This window comes from Pinus tabuliformis, chromosome 7, assembly GCF_031772625.1.
Source record: "Pinus tabuliformis cultivar Carrire ecotype Pingquan chromosome 7, CPIR1, whole genome shotgun sequence".
Lineage (NCBI taxonomy): Eukaryota > Viridiplantae > Streptophyta > Pinopsida > Pinales > Pinaceae > Pinus > Pinus tabuliformis.
In genome coordinates, this window is record NC_142293.1 from 1,795,398,077 (window position 1) to 1,795,420,197 (window position 22,121).

The 22,121-nt window shown below is 39.6% G+C and overlaps 1 protein-coding gene across 1 annotated transcript; it reads left to right on the forward strand.

Moving 5' to 3' along the window:
- Positions 1-16,300: 16,300 nt before the first annotated feature.
- On the forward strand, positions 16,301-18,452 carry LOC149255517 (cytochrome b561 and DOMON domain-containing protein At2g04850-like). The gene is made up of 2 exons (XM_089457244.1): positions 16,301-16,985; positions 17,819-18,452. The coding sequence occupies exons 1-2, from the start codon at positions 16,361-16,363 to the stop codon at positions 18,397-18,399; spliced, it is 1,206 nt and encodes a 401-aa protein (XP_089313370.1). The 5' UTR covers positions 16,301-16,360; the 3' UTR covers positions 18,400-18,452.
- Positions 18,453-22,121: the final 3,669 nt, after the last annotated feature.

A 22,121-nucleotide genomic window follows, 5' to 3' on the forward strand; every position in this document is an offset into this window, starting at 1 on the left:
ATATATATATATATATATATATATATATATATGCTAGTGAAGATCTAATTGATCATTGGAAAATGGAAATGCTTAAGAGCTATTAAGATTAATAGGAAAATATATCAATGTTGTTGAAAATAGCAACAAGAAATGCTAAAAATAGAAGTGCTAAAAATAGCAGTTCGGGTACTAGTGTTGGACATAGCAATAAGGAATGAAAAATGGATGCTAAAAATAGGATTGCTATAAATAGCATTTCGGGTTAGAGTCATATTTTAGTTAGTCCCTGAACTAAAATAGAGAAGTAAAAATTGGAATTTGATCATAGCAGTTGTTTGTAAAATAATTAATTAATTCACCATGAGTTAATTAGTTGTAGAAAATCAAACATGAAGTCTATGTGGGGACATGCAACAGTGTCTCCATTGATTGAGGAATTTATCCATCAGTTAAAGAGATAAGGATGAGTTTTAATATTGAGTTGTAATTAGTTGGCTCAGTTAACTGAGTCAAGTCCAGTTAGATTAATTCAAACAGTTTGTTGAATTAATTGTGAGTTCAGTTAGTTAATGATTGCATGCATGTAACTACTGCTCTCTAGATAACTGAATATTCTCTCATAAATAACTCATGAATGTTAGTTCAGTCAGAGACCCAGTTGAGATCAGAGGAAGGGACAATGTAGTATCAGTTGGAGATTTTTCCTATATAGGAAACTCATCCATGCAAAAGGAATTATCTCCTTCAGGTTTGTGCAGTTATTTCTGAGCCAAGTGAGCCGTGTGAAATGGGAATTCACACAAGTGGAAGCACTGAACCCCAGGAAAATCTGCGCAAGGAAATAGGAGGCTTGGAGGGAGAGCAAGATAACTTGTGAGCTTATTCTTTTCGTAACTTGAACATATTTCCATTGTATGATAATACATAGATTGGGGTCTTAGGCTGAGGCTTTCCCTGGGTTGTTTCCTCTGTGTTATGTGTGATTGATTTCTCATTCTCTGTTATATGTGTTATGATTGATCTAGCTCAAATTGATTAAGCTTTCGCAAAGTTTGACTGTAGAAGTAGATCTAGTATTTTGCTTTAGTATATTGCATTATCAGGTAATCTATAGTGGAAATTTCATCATGGTATCTGTTGGGTAGCAAAAGCCCCGCACAATGGTTCAGGGGTGCGAAGCCGAACATTTTGGGTAAAGTTAGGATAAAGACTCCGCTGAACGCGCTGAGTGCGAATTGTAATAGGTTGAGTCAAAGGGTAGTCCACTCGAAAATAATGTAAATAAATATAAAAAGAGTCGGCCTGCGTAGGGGTCGCGGGACAGGGAAGGGTATAAATAGAGTGAGGCTCTATGAGGAGAAGGAAGTTGTTTTGTGAAGAGATGAATGGTAATGGGTTCTTAAGAAGAATATAGTCTGAAAGCGTCCGTAAGTCTGAGTCGAGGGTTAGGTAGGAAGCAGAGGCTTTGCAACTGTGTGCGCAGAGGCCTAGAAAGTCCACAACTGTGTGCGCAGATGCCTAGAAAGTCTACAGCTGTGTGCATGGACCCCTGCATCTGAGTGCGTAGGGCAGATCTGGATGTATTGGAGAAGATTCCTAATAAAGAAAGTTTGCTTCTATAATTCTATATTATCGCGCATTTGTCTTTATGGTTTATATTTCTATGAATGGTTAATGCGAATGTGATGAATGTATGCGAATCTGGGTTCATTTTGTGCACAAGTAAATTATGTTGATTAAATGTTTGCTTAAAAACCCTGTTGAGTAGTTCTAACTGCATCCTTCAAATAGAATAGTGCATGAATAAGAAAATTATAATCACTCTGGATCAGCGCGAAGTTATAGAATAGTGTGCAAACCTTCCAGTACACATCTAAACATCCCTAGGGTGCGGAAACCTAGTTCCATCACCCTCCCCTGCTACCTCGAGTGAGACCTCAGTCTGCGCTCCTCGGGCTGTTGTTGAAAGGGCCGGTAGATGTGGGATTTTTTTGACTACATAACTCTTCGAAACCTAGGTTAGGCCTAAACAAGCCAACAAATGGTTCCGTTGCCGGGACCGGGATCTGCCTAAGGGGTGTCTAATGTGGGAACATTGGAATCCTATGAAGAAAGAACTCGAAGATTGGTGGGATATGAAGCTTCGCGAGTTCGCGGTTCAGGAAACCAGAAATTTGCGGATATCGTAGGAACAGTGGTTGGGTCGCTATATATTCATAGACATACATGAGATCTTCTTTGTAACATTCCCGATAGAATTATATGAGTGGATCGCGAAGTTAGTTGATAGCGGTGGGAGGTGCAGATTGGACCAACGCATAGTGTGGACTTCGGAACTGGTGCAAAGGTTGGAAGCCACTGAAGATAGACTTGCACACATGGTAGACCACTGGTTAGATCGGATCATTGGGGGATTTATCACTAAATTCGTGATAGATACAACCGTAAGTTACAACGAAGCGGAAAGGCACTTTCTCCAAGGACTGCGGGGTAGGTGCATCAAATCATTGAATACTTGGATTAAGATGCTGTTGTGCGAGAAAAAGATTTTGTACGTGTATTGATGTCTGAGGTAATGAGGAGTGGAAAGGGTTATCGAAGAGCAGGAGAAGTAGAGAACAACCCATTAATTTTTGTCTCATGGGAAAGTGAGGAGGATCTCGCCAGGTTCTCGCCAGGAAGTGCGGTCTGATTGATTAAAGAATGCTTCCCGCTGATACCACCTCCGTCTACACTGCCACTTGCTTCACCTGGGTTGAGTCCATCCACACCAACGCCTTCGCCACCCCCGCCCCACGAAAAGTCGGGATGGCAACCACAGTCAAGTTACCGACCTTTCAGGGTATAGGGAATGAAGAGCCAAGCCGGTTCTGGTTTGTGATAAAATCTGTATGGGATGCACAAGGCATAACGGATGAAAACATTAAAAAGGCCACGTTGGTCAGTGCACTACAGGGCCACGCATTAACATGGTACATAAAATACTCAACCGATCATCCAAATGAGGGAATAATGGTGATCCAAAATGTGCTGAATAAAGAGTTTGGCCAGCCAAAGTCTAAAGCCCAGTCAGTCACTGGATTCAAAGAAATAGCAATGTTGCCTGGTGAAACTCCATGGGATGTGGACCAGAGATTAAAAAGTACTATTCGCGAAGCAAACATGACCTTAACAGATGGACAACATTGCGCATGGTTTGTGGCATCCTTGATGCCCCATTTAAGGATGGCTTTGTCACAGCATAAGATCTCAACCAAAGCTGAGGCACTGGAGGTAGCAATGAGGCTACACACGACCCCAATACCAGACCCAAGGTTGGGAGTTTAGCAAATCCACGTGCAACTTCAAAACTTAAGCCTAGAAGTGCAGAGTCTGAAGTAGGGAAGAATGTCTCAACCTGAGGTACACCCAGAGGTAGGTTGTATCAAATGTAAGAGCCCAACGCACAACAAGGACCATTGCCTGGTTTTCTTGAACTATCTGGCAAGAGGGGGTCCGATGCCATTAAAGGTAGAAGTGCAAGTAGGACCAAGTACTGCGTAGGCACTTTGGTGCACAATTTGCCAAGAAGTAGGGAAGCATGCGACCGATAATTGCCACCTATTACAGAAGTACACCCAGACTTTGCAACAACTGTATTGCAACTTTTGTCGATCGGTGGGACACGATGAATGAACGTGCCGAAGTTATGACTTAATGCTAGAAAAAACCCCAGCCTACCGAGTGCAGACTAAGGTGCGAGGAGGGTTTCAAGGACGTGGTAGGGGAAGAGGATTGGGGCCCGGATGGGGCCGTGGCCAATTAATTTGTTATAATTGTGGAGGACAGGGACACTATGCATGCGATTGCACTAACCCAACCAGGATCTCATGCCCCTACTATGAGCAGTTTGATCACGAATTAATAGACTGTCTAATTTTAATTGGCAAATTAAGCGAAAAAGGAGTACTCCAGCCTCCACCAACCCAGAATATCCAAATGATGTGTGCAGAATCTTGGGAAGAGGACCCTAGTATAAATATGGTACTAAGAAGCAGCGTAACTGAAGTAAATGAAGGCAGGGATAGGTGCGACACACCTATGAAGGAACAACGTGTGGAGTCAAAGCAAGGAAGGATGGGGGCCAAGAGAAGCTCAGTGGAAGCTTCGACCTCAGATAGGAGGGATCAAATGGAGTCAGAAGTGGACGCCTCTATGGTCACTACCTTTCTAGAAATGTACATGAATTTTTTGCGCAATGGAAAGGCTGTTCAAAGATTGCAAGAGCTGATCACCAGATGCGCTGGATTTAGTGAACCATAAGTCGTTCAGAAGATAGGAAGACATGCTCTACGCACCAGACGCAAGATGAGACTAACTGCGCAAATCAGTGACTATGAAGTGAATCAAGTTATCTTGGATTTAGGCTCAGATGCAAATGTACTGCCTAAACAGACCTGGGAATGGATGGGAAAACCCACACTGCAATGGTCCCCGATTCAATTACGAATGGCCAACCAACAAAAGATCTTACCAATGGGCCGATTGCAAGGTATAACGGTAGATATCGATGGTGTGAGTACCTAGATCGATTTCGAAATTATAGAAATTGTTGACAACAACAATCCTTACCCAGTGCTGTTGGGAATTGATTGGGCTATAGAAATGAAGGGGATTATTAACTTAAAAGGCGCACGATGACCTTTGAACAGAAGTCACTACGGGTGGTAGTTCCGTTGGATCCAGCAGAAGGAGAACGCTATACCGAACCCGTATGTGATGAAGAAGGTGATGACGAATTTGATTGCACTTATTAGATAACCACAAAAGACCAGGATCGGATGCATGCCACCGAGAATAGAGAAATCTTGTGGGAACGCGATAGCATCTGCACCATGGACTCTGAGGAGGAAGCAAAGAAATGGCAGAATCGATTGCAGGAAGTTACAACACTCAACTGTAATAGAGTGACTCAATTAGCATGATGTAATGAAAACCGCCACCCGGGAAGGAAGGACGCGATCCCTGAAAAACAGCTCACATGCATAGTATAAGAACAACCCAGTGCGTCGATAGACTGGTTACACATATCAGCAGAAGAATCATGGAAGCTCAGATATAAGCGAAAGTTTCAACTCCAGATTGGAAGATATGTGTGGTGGATTAGATGGTATAAAGCAATAACCCGAAGAATACAGGTGTATGGCAAACGACCGACACCTCAAGAAGACCAGAGTGGAACACAGGATCATCAAGCCAGGAAGAACCTCTTCCCTACAGCCAAATCAACCACTATAGGTACAGCTTATCCCACCAGGGATGGCGCCCACAACAAGGTCCAGCAGCTGTGGGATGCCATTCTGTGTGCAAAACGACGACTGGATGAGTTGGAACACACTGAGGCTCGAATCCATGACCACAGTATGAAGTTGGACAAAGCCATCACAAAACTTCAATTAGAAGTGGCCTACCTAGATGATGAAAAGGAATTTCCCAAGGAAACTAACATGGCTGGCTTTCCTACCCTGATGCAGTTGCACCCAGAGCCACAGGGGTGCGCACACCATAGTTCCGTAATAGAAGCATAAGGACATATAGGGTGCTCGCGACCCAGGTCAGTGGGGAACCGGAAGACCCGCGCGAGGGGTTCACCCTTCTGACTATCCATCGGAGGTTCAGTCCCAGCACCCCAAGTAGTTGGAAGAGGGTGTGCGACTATAAAATAGGCTGCTGTAAAGTTGTGCGATATGACCACCGGATCCATGCAGAAACCACATCTGCATCCATGGGGATTCACTGCTGCAAAGGAAAGATGGAAAGTGACTGTTAAAGATACTGCTCATGGTATGATGGTGCATTTAAAGCACCTTGAAGCAAGCGGCGGGCCATTAAGGCAAAAGCATAACCGTCCAAATCGCATTTATGAGCTATCACAAGAACAAGCCACCGGTTTTCGAGTTCAATCGATATATAAACAGAGCAAAGGTCACACCACCACGTCGTACTGTCCGGCAAGAGAATCAGTCTGTATTACCTACATCATGAGCAATGAGGAAGTTGAAAATAGTTTGTGGTTTCTGGCATTGCCACAACACTACAAAGATGTTATCCTGAAAGCTCAAAAGCCTATCACCATTAGCCCACAGCCAGAGCCACTGTAGGCAGCCGAGCACTCTAGATCCCCTCGGATGCCAAAGACCAAGAAGAAACCTCCACTTCTAGAATTCGTTAGACGGTTGCCACAACACTAGCCTGTTGGAAAATCCATAATGAAAGAAAAAGGTAAAACTATTATCATTGATAGCGAGGAAGAAACAGAAGAGTCTCCCGCGTGGATAGAAGAGGAAGTCCCCGAGGAGGACCCTATACAGCCAGTGCGACGACCCAAGTATGTGCCCCCAAATAGGAGATGAAAAAGGTACCTGCCAACCTAGATGAATTCAATAATACAATCACTACCCCCTCTCTCTCGAAAGCCGTCCCAGTGGAAAACTCGGTGGTTGGCCGTGTCGTGACAATGAAATTTGAAGATTGCGACCTTGCAGATCAAACAAAATTTCCCCATCTAGCGACGGATGCCTTAATGGACCACAAGATAGATGGTGCAGTGACCACTCTACAACCAAAGAAGTGGTTATGAAAGGTGGACGAAGCCAGATTACTTTGTCTCCTGGAAATCCCGCACTTTCTTCGGCCCCCCATTACTATGTTAGTCATCAAGCAGTTGCTCTGTCTAGTGCATGGAGATACATTATGGGTCGGTAAACCTGTCAGTATTACAACAGAACTTGTTCACCGGATCTCGCATCTTCCTTGCGTCGGACGGAATCCTCGGGAAATTACTGGTAAAAGCAACGATGTAGGGATGATAGAATGACTGAAGAAGACGTATAAGCTCGCCAAGGGACCGTGAGGGTATGTCATTGACAGTATCTCCGACGACGCAGTCTGGGTGGCCACGCAGTTGCTGGCAGGAAAAGTGATGCGGAAATGTCGGGGCTCTGAGGTCCCTGCTGTCGTTATCGCACTGGCTGAAGAATGTGCCGCTGGTGTGCGGTTCAACTGGTCACAGTTTCTTTGTGAAGAATTTCTGACCAATTGTCGCGAAGTCCAGGAAGAAGGCAAGACGTTCCATTATGCATGGCTGCTGTTGTCTCTCATGCTGGTTGCTACTGAGTTTCCTGAAGACAGCCAGTTTCCCATTTTAACCCCGGAATGGCTGGAAGCCGCGCAATATGCGTCCCTCTGGGTGACAAAGGACACAAGCAGAATTCGTGGGATTAAAATCTTTTGGATCTTGATAGATGTGAATGTGCGTCAGTGGATTACTAAGTTACCATGCTTGACAAATGAAGTTTATGAGAGTATGAAGCACATTGCAGAATTCAAAGCAGATATGCATCATGTCTACATCAGGGTGCAGAAGGACCCAACCCAGGAATGGACCCCTCTCGGGTTCATCGTCACTAATGACATTGTTAACGAGATTGTCGAAGCTTGGCCAGTGGCTTGGTGAGGACCCAAGGCCGTGGAACGAGACGAGGCTGCTATTCAAAAACAAAAAGAGGAAGCCAAGCACGCCGCACAACAAAAGAGGAATGACCAGTATGCTGCACAGGTTAAGGCAGCGCGAGAGGCCAAACTCGCAGCAACAGGTAAACCACTACCAGGCGCACCGACACCAGCAAAAGACAAAGGCACTCAGAAGGAAACCACTCAGCCGGCTGCAATGGATATGTCGTCCACTACTACGGGTACCCCATTGAAGCGCTCAGCCACACCAGAGTGCCCGAAGCCACGAAAGAAAGCAAAAGCATCTAAGATAGACAGTGAAGTAACCACCCTAATGGAGGGAAACCTAAATGACATCGAAAACATCATTCGCGAAGCTACTCGGGAGGCAGTTGATGAGGCTATGTCAGAGCAACACATTGTGTTGGGGGAGCTTCGGACACAGTTACGCGAACTAGGATCAAGATTGGCGCGGGTAGGCACTAACGGTTCTACAGAAACTTCCGATATGACCGCAGTGACACCATTGCTCAAAGCCCAAGTTGCTCATTCTACCTCCATTCCGGCAGGCGCGTTGGTCACCAACCAACCGGTGGACTGAGCCATACTAGAACGACTTACCGGACTAGGGCTGAACATGGCTGCACTCCCGCACGATAGTTTGCAACAACTCCACGACAGTACCACAGTCGAACTTCGCACTAGGGCCAGCCGCGTTGACCAGATACTCCACGAGCAGAAAATTAATATGGAACAGCTACGGCTCCAACGCGATGAGGCAGTCACACAAAAACAACAGCTGGAAAAGGTAGTAGCGGAAGCCTGTTCAAGCGCCCAGACGTTAGAAATTACAGGGGACTTGCCCATTGAAGCACAGATTCGTACGTTGGCTACGGAGTTCTGAAGGACACAAGAGGAGGCCGCACGACTCCAGCTAGAGCTCAGCACGTAGATTGTCGAGTTACGCTTACAGGTTCCACCACCAACGCCCCCAGAGGTCGTAATACAATGCAGGAACATTATTTCTATGGGGCGTGCGATGCTTACACGGTCACTCGAGGAATGTACCAAGTTGCTCAATCAGTTGATTGATACGCTCACTGTCCTTCAGGAAGATCCCACACTCTGTAAATTGGAAGCAGAGGCCTGGGAACTCCAGCAAGCCTATGATCAGCTCAGGGGGACCGTGCAGTTTGTTGCTATCCTGCAGCGGTTGGCCAAGATGAGGGAGGTACAGGACATGAAACTCCAAGCCAAAGTCGCGAGATAGAAGGAAGTAGTGGTGAAAGCTCGTATCCAGCCATGGTTGGACGAGGCATTTGCAGTTTCAACCACCATAGAGCATAAGGTAGCACATATGAAGGCCGAATGTGCTATAATGGAGATAGTCGAGACAAGGGCAGAAATATCGGTACCACAGGTGGAACGGATGCAGCGCATGATGGAAGAATTTGTTGTTAGTACCAGCAACGCACTAAAGTTGTTGATTGATCTCCATGGAAAGATGGACGCACCAGCTCAGTGACTCAAGACGAGTCATGATGATTGTATTGGGGGACTATTGGGTAGCAGAAGCCCCGCGCAACAGTTCAGGGGCGCGAAGCTAGACATTTTGGGTAAAGTTAGGATAAAGACTCCACCAAATGAGCGGAGCATGAATTGTAATAGGTTGAGTCAAAGGGTAGTCCACTTGAAAATAATGTAAAGAAATATAAAAAGAGTTAGCCCGCGTAGGGGTCGCGGGCTAGGGAAGGGTATAAATAGAGCGAGGCTCTATGAGGAGAAGGCAGTTGTTTTGTGAAGAGATGAATGGTAATGGGTTCTTAAAAAGAAGATACTCTGAAAGTGTCTATAAGTCCGAGTCGAGGGCTAGGTAGGAAGTATAGGCTCTGCAGCTGTGTGCGCAGAGGCCTAGAAATTCTACAGCTGTGCGCGTGGACCCCTGCAGCTGAGTGCGCAGGGCGGATCTGGATGTATTGGAGAAGATTGTTAATAAAGAAATGTTTGCTTCTATAATTCTGTATTATCACGCATCTGTCTTTATGGTTTATCTTTCTATAACTGGTTAATGCGAATGTGATGAATGTATGTGAATCTAGGTTCATTTTGTGCACAAATAAATTATGTTGATTAAATGTTTGCTTAAAGACCCTGTTGAATAGTTCTAACTGCATCCTTCAAATAGAATAGCACATGAATAAGAAAATTATAATCACTCTGGATCAACGCGAAGGGCAAGCAGCGCAGAGTTATAGAACAGTGCGCAAACCTTCCAGTACACATCTAGACATCCCTAGGGTGCAGAAACCTGGTTCCAGCACCCTCCCCTGCTACCCCGGGTGAGACCTCAGTCCGCGCTCTGTGGGCTGTTGCCAAAAGGGCTGGTAGCTACGGGATTTGTTTGGCTACATAACTCTTCTGAACCTGGGTCAGGCCCAAACAAGCCAACAGTATTAGAGCAAAGGTGATCAAGGTGAAGAACAATATACAAGAAGGGAGAAGTTTGAAGTTTGAGGTTCTTGAATATAGAAATTAAGTTCTTATCACATCTCAATTTCACCAATGGCGTTCAGCTGTTTAAGACTTGAGTATGCCCTTGATGGCGGCTCGAATTATAGAGCCTGGAAGGATCGCATGGAAGCAGTATTATAGGATAACAGTCTAAAGGACTTCATTGTTCAAGAAGTCCCCAAGCCGACTGATGCTACTCAATTTGCGGAATGGAAGAAATGTGTGGCTAGAGCAAGGAGAATCCTTCTGGAGGGAGTTCGAGACCACATAGTCTCGAGTCTCCATGGGAAGGAGACACTATTTTTGATGTGGAAAACATTGAAAGATCTATATCACAACAACAGTGATCAGAGGAAGCTGGCGCTGAAAGACAAGCTTCAGAAAATCAAATGTGAAAAGGGCGACACGATCTCTACATATCTGAACAAGATCACCACCTGCAGGGATGAGCTTGGAAGTGTAGGGATCACGACAGATGATAATGACATGGTGAGTCTTGCTCTCCTTAGTCTTCCTAAGAGCTGGCATAACTACCAAGACTCGGTAAATGGAAGAGAGAAACTGCCAGATTGGGAACGACTTTGGTTAGATCTGATGCAGGAGGAGATAAGAAGAAGCACTAGAGATGGTTCTTCATCCAAGGAGGATGAAGAAAACTGTGCCTTAGCGAGTAAGGCGAAGAAAGGGAAGGAGAAGGATTCTCATCCCAAATCGAGTTCTTCCCATGGTGGGAAGAAGTTTGACAAATCGAAAGTGTGATGATTTCGTTGTCATGAGGTGGGCCATTTTGCTACAAATTGTCCATTGAGGAAATCCAAGATGGGATCCAAAGAAGGATATGAAGGTGAGGCATTGGCCTCATAGTTCGAGTTGGATTTCACCTTCTTTGCATGCATGGTTTCATCCATGGTGGGATGTGGTTGGTTTCTTAATAGTGGAGCTTATTTCCACATGACGGGCGACAAGAGTTTGTTCAATACCTTGGAGGAGAAAGATCTCCAGATGCTCATAGCGATGGGTAATGATGAAAAGTATAGTGTTTCAGGTGTAGGCATGGTTGTTTTTCAGAGGGAGCATGGAGCTCACATTACCTTGACCGATGTCAAGTATGTACTAGGACTGAGGTAAAATTTGGTGTCGATCGCAATGCTGGAAGATAAAGGCTATGATGTAGTCTTCAGTAAGGGAAAGGTTTTCCTTAGACACATCACCACAAGAAAGGTGAAGCAGATTGGTTCATGAGTCAAGAACCTGTATGCTCTTGAGGTTCAAGATGCATGCAAAGCCTTGAGAAGCAAGGCAAATGTTGGAGACTTGGTGGTTGAAAGGGAGAGTACATTACCTCTCAACATGCAGCACTAGAAGAAGTCTCAGACAATTGTGGAGGAGCCACAATTGGTGAAGCAGCTTCAGGAGGTTGTGGAGTAGCCACAACTGGAGAAGCCGAGAGGAGATCAAGTGGAGGCAACCACTCATGTAGAGACCTCCAGTAGGGGGAAATTTCAAGCCAAGTGGTTAGAGGGATCATATGCATCCATAACTCCAGGTCGAGATCATATGCATCCATACCTCTAGGTCAGAGGTGGGGCGATGTGGAGTGACAGTCCCAAGAAGGCTAGAATAGGGGCAGGATCATTGAGGTACCAAACTCTTTGATTAGACCTTGCTACGAGAGCCCCGACGAGGAGTAGCAGGACTGGCTAGGTGGGTAGAGACAGATGCGGATGGAGTGGCAGAGAGAGCTACAGTGCAGAGCTAGCAGGCTACAACAATGCGACAGGCACAAGAGTGTTGCACCAGTGCAGAATGGCACAGAGAGGTGTGCAACGGTGTGAGATGCATGGAGTGTTGCAACAACTCAGAGGTCACAAAGGAAGCACTTTTCAGCGACAGAGGGAGCTTCCGCATTAGAGGGTGTTTCTAGTCCAACAGGGAGGTCAGTTGGGAGATTTTTTTTGTTTCTAGAGTTGCTGGAGCAACAACACTTGGGAGAAGTGTTGCATGCAGAACATTCCAAAGGTTCAGGGTCAGGTTTGAGTTGAATGCCTTTCTTGTTGAGAGGGAGTGTTGAAAATATCAACAAGAAATGCTAAAAATAAGTGTGCTAAAAGTAGCACTGCTATAAATAGCAATTTAGGTACTAGTGTTGGACATAGCAATAAGGAATGAAAAATGGAAGTGCTAAAAATAACATTGTTATAAATATCATTTCGAGTTAGATTCCTGTTTTAGTTAGTCCCTGAACTAAAATAGAGAAGTAAAAATTCGAATTTGATCTTAGCAGCTATTTGTAAAATAAATAATTAATCTACCATGAGTTAATTAGTTGTAGAAAATCAAACATGAAGTCTATGTGGGGACATGCAACAGTTTCTCCATTGATTGAGGAATTTATCCATCAGTTAAAGAGATAAGGATGAGTTGTAATTAGTTGGCTCAGTTAACTGAGTCAAGTCCAGTTAGATTAATTCAAACAATTTGTTGAATTAATTGTGAGTTCAGTTAGTTAATGCTTGCATGAATGCCACTGCTACTCTCCAAATAACTGAATATTCTCTCATAAATAACTCATGCATGTCAGTTCAGTCAGAGACCCAGTTGAGATCAGAGGAAGGGATAGTGTACTATTAGTTGGAGGATTTTCCTATATAGGAAACTCATCCATGCAGAAGGAATTATCTCCTTCAGGTTTGTGCAGTTATTTTTGAGCCAAGTGAGCAGTGTGAGGTGGGAATTCACACAAGTGGAAGCACTAGACCCAAGGAAAAACTGTGCAAGGAAATAAGAGGCTTGGAGGACAGAGGAGAAGGTTGTGAGAGCCTTTGACTGCCTATGAGCAGTATTGTTTAATTGCAGAGAGAGAAAGATAGCTTGTGAGCTAATTCTTTTTGTAGCTTGAACATATTTCCACTTGTATGATAATATAGAGATTGGGGTTTTAGGCCGAGGCTTTCCCCGGGTTATTTCTTCTGTGTTATGTGTGATTGATTTCTCATTCTCTGTTATATGTGTTATGATTGATCTAGCTCAAATTGATTAAGCTTCCACAAAGTTTGATTGTAGAAGTAGATCTAGTATTTTACTTTAGTATATTGCATTATCAGGTGATCTACAGTGGAAATTTCTACAAATGTATTATGACAAATGATGGTAAATAGATGGTAATTGGATCAAAACCTTGGAGTCCATTAATATAGTTGTTTCCATGTCATGTATTAATCATTGTACCTTTGTGGGTAGAACATTATACATTACGTTCATGTACTTACACCACATAGTGATTGACTCAATATGCTCTTTGTAGTGTTGGTTGTGGGATTTGTACTGTCTTTGTATTCAGGGAGATTTTCATGGTCACAAACTAGTTTATCTCCTCTCCACCACTAAATTTGTATGCTTTGAAGTTGGTCTAGAGTGTGTTAAAACATTTGTTGAGCTCTTTACTGTCGATTTTTTCTCAAACATGGGAAAGTTACAATCAATCTTCTACTTGAATGGACCATTGCTACCAAGCAAGCATGATCTATGATTGGCAAATGTTTTAAGTGCAACTTTAGACAAAAATTTACTAAAGAGTTATATAAACTAATTGTAAATTGCCTTGTGTTAATTTTGAAGTGATTGATTAATTATTGCTTACATAGTACTTTCATCAAGGCTAGTAAAGTTGGTATTCACTTAGTGTCACATGTTATTTCAAATTGCATTCAGTGCATCTAGAGGTTTGAACAGGGGTTTGATCAACACTATGCTTCTTTTACTCAAATATGGTTCACACTAACATTGAACTCGAGATAATATGTTAAATTTGGTTCAATCATTGTAAGTGATCAACAAAACAATAAGGCACCGATGAGGTGGGGGGAAGGGTGAAGTGTGTGCACCTTTATTCCAAATATCACATGGAAAGGAAGGATAATGTTCCTATAAGAATGTTGACTTGTGAGAGACTTATTGCATAATGCATCCTGACAATATGCTTTGCAACAAGGATAAATTTAGTTGCACTATCATAACACAATAGGAATGAAGTTAATTGTGCACAATATGTAAGTAAAAACTTGTAGACTAACATAATGTGTAATAGTGAATGAATGAATCATGTGATGCCATGATTGAACAATGATCAATGCTAATAAAATACAAGTTATGTGTAGTATTATTATGCGCGATAGTAAACTCATGTGTGCATAGTGTGTAAAACAATGAGACAATAAACAGTAATGCATTGAAATAGAAACATTCATAAAAACTCATAACTTTTTATTTCTTAGTACAATATGGAGCAAAGATTACAAATTAGACAATAATCTATAAGCTAAGAAATCCAAAAGGCATCCCATGAAAAAAAGAGCCAAAGACATAAGATATAAGCTTCAATTGCCATACACTTAATGTCATTAAAAAACTACAAAACTGTGTGTTGTGACTATGAAGTTTTGAAGTAACTCTGTATGGTCATCTGTATGTAATGTATGATTGTGAGGCTAGACATGAGGAACAAGAAAAGAAACTCAATAATGAATTGGTGTTGAATAAACAAGATATAAATCAATATCTATATAAATCACTAGTGATAAAATGATCAATTGAGCCAGTTCCTAATGACAAGCATCATGCATGGTGAGCAAGGAGGATCACTAAGATATTCTTTGAAATAAGATTAGGTAAGGCATGTACTTAATTGATCAAACTTAATCACTATCCTAAGAGTAAAGGTTAGGTTTACATAGTGCATTTGATTATTTGATCATCTCACTTACCATTTATATATATATATATATATATATATATATATATATAGAATGTACTGTAACATGGATATGGTGCACTAAATTATCATTAAGTTGGCTTGGAAAATTGGTCAATAAATAATTGTTAGAAAAAATTGATATAATAATTTGACTTACATAGTTTAGATATTAAATGAAAAATAAAAAGATATCTAATAAGAACAAAAATTATTTGAGACTATCTTTCAGATTAATCACATAAAATAATTTTATGATCTACATTTTAATCAACACCTCATCACATTTGATGTTCCAACACACAGCAAAACTATACACATGCAGAAACCATAAACCACCGAAGCAATTTGTTAAAACCAAACAACTCTTAAGTGTTCTGTGCAAATTAGTGTTCATAAAAATAAAATAAAATATTTGAGGAATCACAGAGCAATTGCAACCCCTTTCGTATTAAAATAAACATAAAAACTCCCTTGCACCTTTCACTTCATTCTTTTCTTTCATGATTCTAAATTACAACAGTCGGTGGATGGTAGGTGTTTCCACAATTGACCCCGTTCAATTTTGGGTAGTTGCTGGAGGTGGTTGTTAGATATAATCTGTTCGTATAAGTAGAGTGAGGGAACTGGACGGGAAATTCCGTATGAAGGAAAATAGTCACTGGAGGTGGTGGTCAGACATGATCTATTCGTATAAGTAGGGATAGAACTGAAGGGGAAAATTCGTATGAAGGAAAATGATGCTATCTCGTTCCTCCTCTGGTTTGTGCCCATCGTCCCAAATTGAAAGTGTAAATTCAAAAGCTTGAGCACCACTGTCACCCTCCTTTGTAGTTCGGATACGAGGAGATTATTTAAATAATATTTATATATATATATATATATATATATATATATATATATTAATTCGGAGATTTAATTGGTAGATTTGTAGCTTGTTATCAAGAAGATTTGGGATTTAGTTATTGGTAGATTTGTCTCAGTTATTAAAAAGATCTGCGATCCAGTTAGTAAGACTGCCACTATACTCTTGAGCCTACAGCAACTGCCCATAAACCCTTCCAAATAATTAAATCAAATTTCAAACTAAATAATTTTATATTAATTAACCAATCCTTCCTATATAATTAAACCAATCCTTCCTATATAATTAAACCAAGTTTCGAATTTAAGTGGCCCCTTTATTAATGGGCAAATCCTTCCCATATGAGTTATCTACCATTCAACCTAGCCCCATAAGCTATTACAAATACATTGTTGAATATGACATATAAAACTTATTAAACTTGTACTGGGTCCATGGAATTGTTGCTTTACGCTCAAGCGTAGGATACAATTCTAATACCGAAATTTGGTAGTTTCATAACTTTGTAAACACAGTATCAAAGAAAGAACATCAAGTACGACAACAAAAGGAAGCCTATAACCAGCCAGCACCGCCAGCATTACAACAGCAACCCAACTCTTTGCTTTGCTTGGTAGCCAAGACTGTTTCACCAACACCCACTGAACAGCCAGATATATAGAATCACAATCAGAACCAACTAACCCCTCCATTATAATTAATCCTTTGAAGCAAAAGCTCATCTGATATCTTTTCTTCACCCTTCATGATATTTGCTTTTCATGAACATGGAGTTTGCTAAGCAAATATTTTCTGTCAGTTTGGCTTTCATACTTTTATTTCTACCTGCAGTAACAGATGGTGCAGAATGCAGGACCAAGTTCAGAGAAATGGGGAAAATAAAAACATACAAGAAATGCAAGGATCTGCAGACTCAAGGAGCCTCTATTGCATGGACACTGTTTCCCCACAACAACACTTTGGATATAGTCTTCTCTGGTCAAATGATATCTTCATCAGGATGGATAGGGTGGGGAATCAACCCTGTGGCTCCCAATGTCATGGTGGGCACCAGAGCCCTGATAGCCTTCAGGGATCCCTCGGGATCAAGCGTTGTCCTGCCTTATTATTTGGATGAAAAAGTTAAAAACCTGCAGACTCCCCTCGTCTCTAAGAAAACCGATCTTCATGTACTCAAAAGCTCAGTGGAGTTGAGCTCTTCCTCTGCAAGGATCTTTGCCACCATAAAGTTGAGTTTCAATCATAGTACTTCTCTTATCAACCATGTGTGGAACCGAGGAGCTTCTGTGCAGGGCTATTCGCCTGCGATTCATGGGACCAGCGTTGAGGATCTCAGATCGACAAAGACTGTTGAAATGGTGTCTGGTTCTGTGAGATCTAAAGCAGGTAATTACATTGAGCTTTGGTCTAAGTTTATTGAATTTTTTTGCCCTGAATATTATCAAAATGCTCACTAGCTTATTTCTTTTTTAGATATACCCTAACCTTTTTCCCCTCTTTTAATCTACTGATTTTCCCTCATATACCGGAAGTTACCATTTGTCCCAGCTGTATGGTTGAAAAACCCAATAACGGATAGCTTATTTCTGGTTAAAGATTCATGATTTTGAATATGATAAAGTTGAGTCTTTATTAAGAATTCATAATTTTGAGGAGGCTGCTTCAGTTACACTCTATTTTAAATATATATATTTTTTTCGAGAGAATTTACACTTTTCATTATATTATGAAATTTTGAATTGATGGTGATTAGTGTATTTATGAGATTTTGAATAAATAGTGATTAGCATAATATTATAATATTACCGTATTTCTAGTTTTATATATATATATTCTCCAGGAAAAAAATCTTGTTTCAAATTTCTATACCCTTTCTCAAACATCCTTAGCTTTAACCATAAAATGTTAGGATGTAATATTCATATAAATTTAAATATATTTAAATATGGAATTTTTTTTAATTTATAAAATTATATTTTAAAATTTTAATATTAATTAATTATATTTTTAATGAACATTAATGATGCAATTTTAATCATATTTATTATATTTAGTACACAAATTAGATATTTATTAAAAATCATAATATGTTAGTTTGATTTGATTTTTAATGTGCAAGAATATATATAACTTCATTTTTATATCAAAATTTCTGAATTAAGTTATTTTCATTATTTTTGAATATTAAATATATATTTTTTCTTTGTTTGCTTATGTAGGGGATACCATCTTCAACCGTCAGAATTTGATAATAGCACATGGAATTCTTAATAGCATATCATGGGGATTCCTTCTATTACTTGGTGTGATAAGTGCTCGTTATCTCCGACAATTTGAATCTTTAGATCCAACTTGGTTCTACATCCATGCCACCTTACAACTAGCAGGATATGCCATGGGAGCAATGGGATGGGCCATTGGAATCAAGCTTGGAAAACAATCTCTAGGCACAGTGAATGATTTTCATCGTAAACTTGGGATCACTATCTTTTCGTTGGGATCTATTCAAATGTGTGCTTTACTCTTTCGTCCCAAAAAGACCCACAAGCTGAGAAAGTATTGGAAATCATACCACCATTTTGTTGGCTACACTTGTGTGATCATAAGTGTAGTGAATGTATTTGAAGGGATTAGCTTGCTGCAACTTTCCCCATATTCTTATGTCAAGTTGGTTTATAGTTTGACTCTTTCATCTTTGATTGGAGTTATCGTTGTTTTAGAGGTAAACAACTGGATTGTATTTTTTAAAGGTGTAGATGAAAATGACAACAATGCAATAGCTGTCAAAATGGAAAACTAGTATGTATAAGGGCTAAGAATGTATTTAACATATCATGTGGACTTTGAGTTTCATGGCATTTTGATGCAAATTTCATGGCGGATATTTTGTTTCATTCAATTTTTTTTGTTTTCAGAAGGATTCTTAAGAATAAAAAAGCTTAGTTATAATGTAGTTATTAATAAATTTAAAAACTAATTTAGTGGATACATTATCAAAAACCTAACTAATATTTGGTTAGAGAGACATAATCTTAATGAGTCTCATATTTATGCTATAACATGATTTTTTTATAATAATAGCTAATTGTTGCATTATGAATAAAGAAATGTTGTTTTAATGGAGCTTTTTATTTTTATATTCTAAAAAATAATAACAAATTGAATATGATTTTGTGATCAACAATTTGATTTGATTTTTAACTTTTTGTTAATATTGAATATGAATTATGGTTTATAATTATATTTATTTTGGATATTTTTTCTTTTTTCCAAATAAAAAAATAAGTAGCTTTATTATATAAGTAACAATATTACATCAACAAATGCTTAAGGAATTTTTGTGGTTTATGGTCCCATGTTTCCTTACACAAAAGAATCTTGGAATCTACAAGTTTTTCCAATAAGAAACTCATCAAGTATAAGAACATTTGAAATATACAAAGAAAAAATATGAGGCATTAGCATCCTAAAGTAAATTGGTCCAATAATTGACAAATACTGTAATTTTCTAAGTATATCAATAAAATTTACTATTACTATAGTGTTGTCCACATTTTCATAAATGAAGTGATCTTAGTCCAAAAATAAAGAAAATATTTAAAAAATCATTTCTCAATCTTGGAGCCAAGTTGTGTGAAAATATTTTCAGGAGCCTTCTGGAGTCTATTCAAGGATTTTCCAAGATCATCTATCCATTTCCACTCCAACCTCCGAGAGAATATCTACCTCATGATTTTTCTTCCTGTAAATATGGGTGAATGAGAGATGAGAGAATAAACTAGCAGTTCTTTTTTATGTCTTAATAAAAGGGTGTAGTTTGCATAATGAACTTCCTTGTCATCAAATTGATTGTTAGAAGAGAATCACCATAAACATGGATAATTGAAATTCCTTTTTCTCTAGCAATTTGAAGAAAGAGTTTTAAGGCCATCAATTCACTGTAATTGTTTGTGGTTGGCCTAAGAGCCATTGAGAAAAAAGGAGATATCAAAGAGATGTAGTATGCCACTTCCCCTCCTAGGGGTGGGTTCCCTTATGCAACTCCATCAAAAAATCCTAAGGGGAGTCTTTTTGGATTGTATAAATCAGTCTTGGGATTCTGGGCATAGAGGAGATATTTTGAGGAAAAGCAAAAGAAATTATTAGGCTCTGAAAAACATAATGAGTATGGTATGGAAATGAGTCTCGAAATAGGGAATGGTTCTAAGAAAGACAAATACCCTAGGAAATGATCATAGGAAGAGCCTTTATATCTTTCGTGAGAGGGTTAGATAACCAATATTTTAGGGCCGCAAAAATGAAGTATCCTTCCCATGAACAAGGAATTTAATAGATCTCTTAAATTTTGACCAAAATTATTTCATGAAGGGGCAATCCAATATGAGATGTGAATTTATTTTAGAATACCTTTTGTGGTAGGTTGCATCTTCTAGGCCCGATGAAATTCCTTCTTTAAAATTGGTATTACATATGGGATTTATCGATTATAAGGAGCCACACAAAGAGATTAGCCTTAGTTGAAAATTTTAGTTTCCATAGCTTCTTTCCCCACCAGGGGGTTAGAACTTCTTCAATTTCCTGAGCTAAGGAAATGAAACCTACTTTTGGACTATAGCCACTTGAGGGGTTGGGAGACAAAATTAATCTGGGTCATCTTGATTTGAGGGAACGATGAAAGCATTTTTAAGAGTAGTAATGTAGTTTTCTAAAGAGGATGCTAATCTTCCTAAATATTGACCTCTTTCCATGATAACCATCAACCCTGTTCATTTATAAAAATCCCCTTGCTAGATTTGATTTAAGAAGAAGAAAAATTCTCTAATTATTATATATTGTATGATTTGGGAGAACATGATTAGTAGAGCATCTTATCTAGAGATATTTTCTAATAAGAACATTTGTTCCTTTCCCAAATTTCCACAACAATCAATTTTAATGAGGGGGATGTAATTTACAATGGATTATCATATAATTGAGCCATCATGTTTCCTTTTATTTTGGTTCCTTATCTAGTCTACCAAGGTTTCCTAATGGGAGTATTTTCCTGCACAACCTAAATCTAGAGGCCCAATCGTTAAATAAAACACCAAAAATTATTTGTAGCCAGGGCCTTGGAGAAGAGGAAAATATTTCAGTCCCCATCCTCAAAGCCTCTTAGGAGTAGCTAATTTTCTCCAGGAGGCCAGGAATAGAGACTTGTTATCATCTAAGCCAAACAAATGAAATATGAAAGAAATTTGATGGATTTTGTCTAAAATTCCTTTAGGAACCTAGGCTAGGGTGATCTAATAGATAGGATAGCTTCCAAAATAGAAATAACCAAGACCAATCTTCTAGCTCTAGAAAGCCACTTGTTGCACTAGGCATTGATTCTTTTTTGCACCTTGCCAATAAGAAACAACCAATCATTTTGTATGTACCCATTATATTTTAGGTTGAACCCAATATATTTCATCCTCTTGTAGTGTGTAGCACATGCATTTCCAAGAGTTGCAAAATGTGTTGTTGTTTGACGTATGACATTCCCCAAATAAATAATGAGAAATTTTCCTTATTTATCTTCATTCCAATAGATTTTGTTGAATATGGAGAGAACATCTTCAACCTAATCCAAAATCTCTAATATCCCCTACACAAAACTTAAAAATATCATCCACAAAGAGAAGATGAGAGAGGGGAGAAGAAGAGCTTACTACAACTCAGACCTTTTAGGAGTCCATAATTAATTGCTTACTAAATATGTCTATTGATGCCATTTTAAATTAAAAGGAATAGAAGAGGGGGATGAGGGAAGCCAAGCATCAATCCCCTTTTTTTCTATTAAAAAGGTGAATATGAACCATTGATCAAAAGGGAAGAAGAGGCAAAGTTGATACGATTTAGATTCTAAGAAATAGAGGAGTGACAAAAAATTAGGTGAATGGGGAGAACCTTGATATATAGCTAAATTACTCTATCAAATTCTTTTGAAATATCTATCTTGAAGGTGACTGATTTTTACTTTCCTGTGTGAATGAAGTGTAGGCCTTATTGAGCAAGGTCGATAACTTTATGAATTTGGGTCTCTTTGAGAAAACCAAATTGTTCAAGGGATATGTTTTATGAGACGAAATCCTTTAACATTTGAGCTATTAGTTTAGAAATAATTTTGTAGATCTTGTTGCAGAGTAATATAGGTCTAAAATATAAAAGGATCATTGATTATCCAATTTGGATATGAGAGAAAAGAAGTTCAAGTTAAAGAAGGACAAAATTTGACCTAAAGTTCTAGTGTATTCCACCACTCTTAAGAGCTCATTGCCTAAGAAGTAAAAAAGAAAAAAAACTAGGTACAATTTCACTAGAATATTGTTCGGTCTAGGGCCTTTTCCATTTTGACATTTATGGAGAGTTATCAAGAGTGCCTCTTTTGAGACTTTTCTATTAAATGATCAAACCCCTCTTACTCCATGTACACTACAAAGAGATATGCCACATTTAAAATTGCATCTATGGATGCACCAAAGTCTTCCTTGTAAAGCC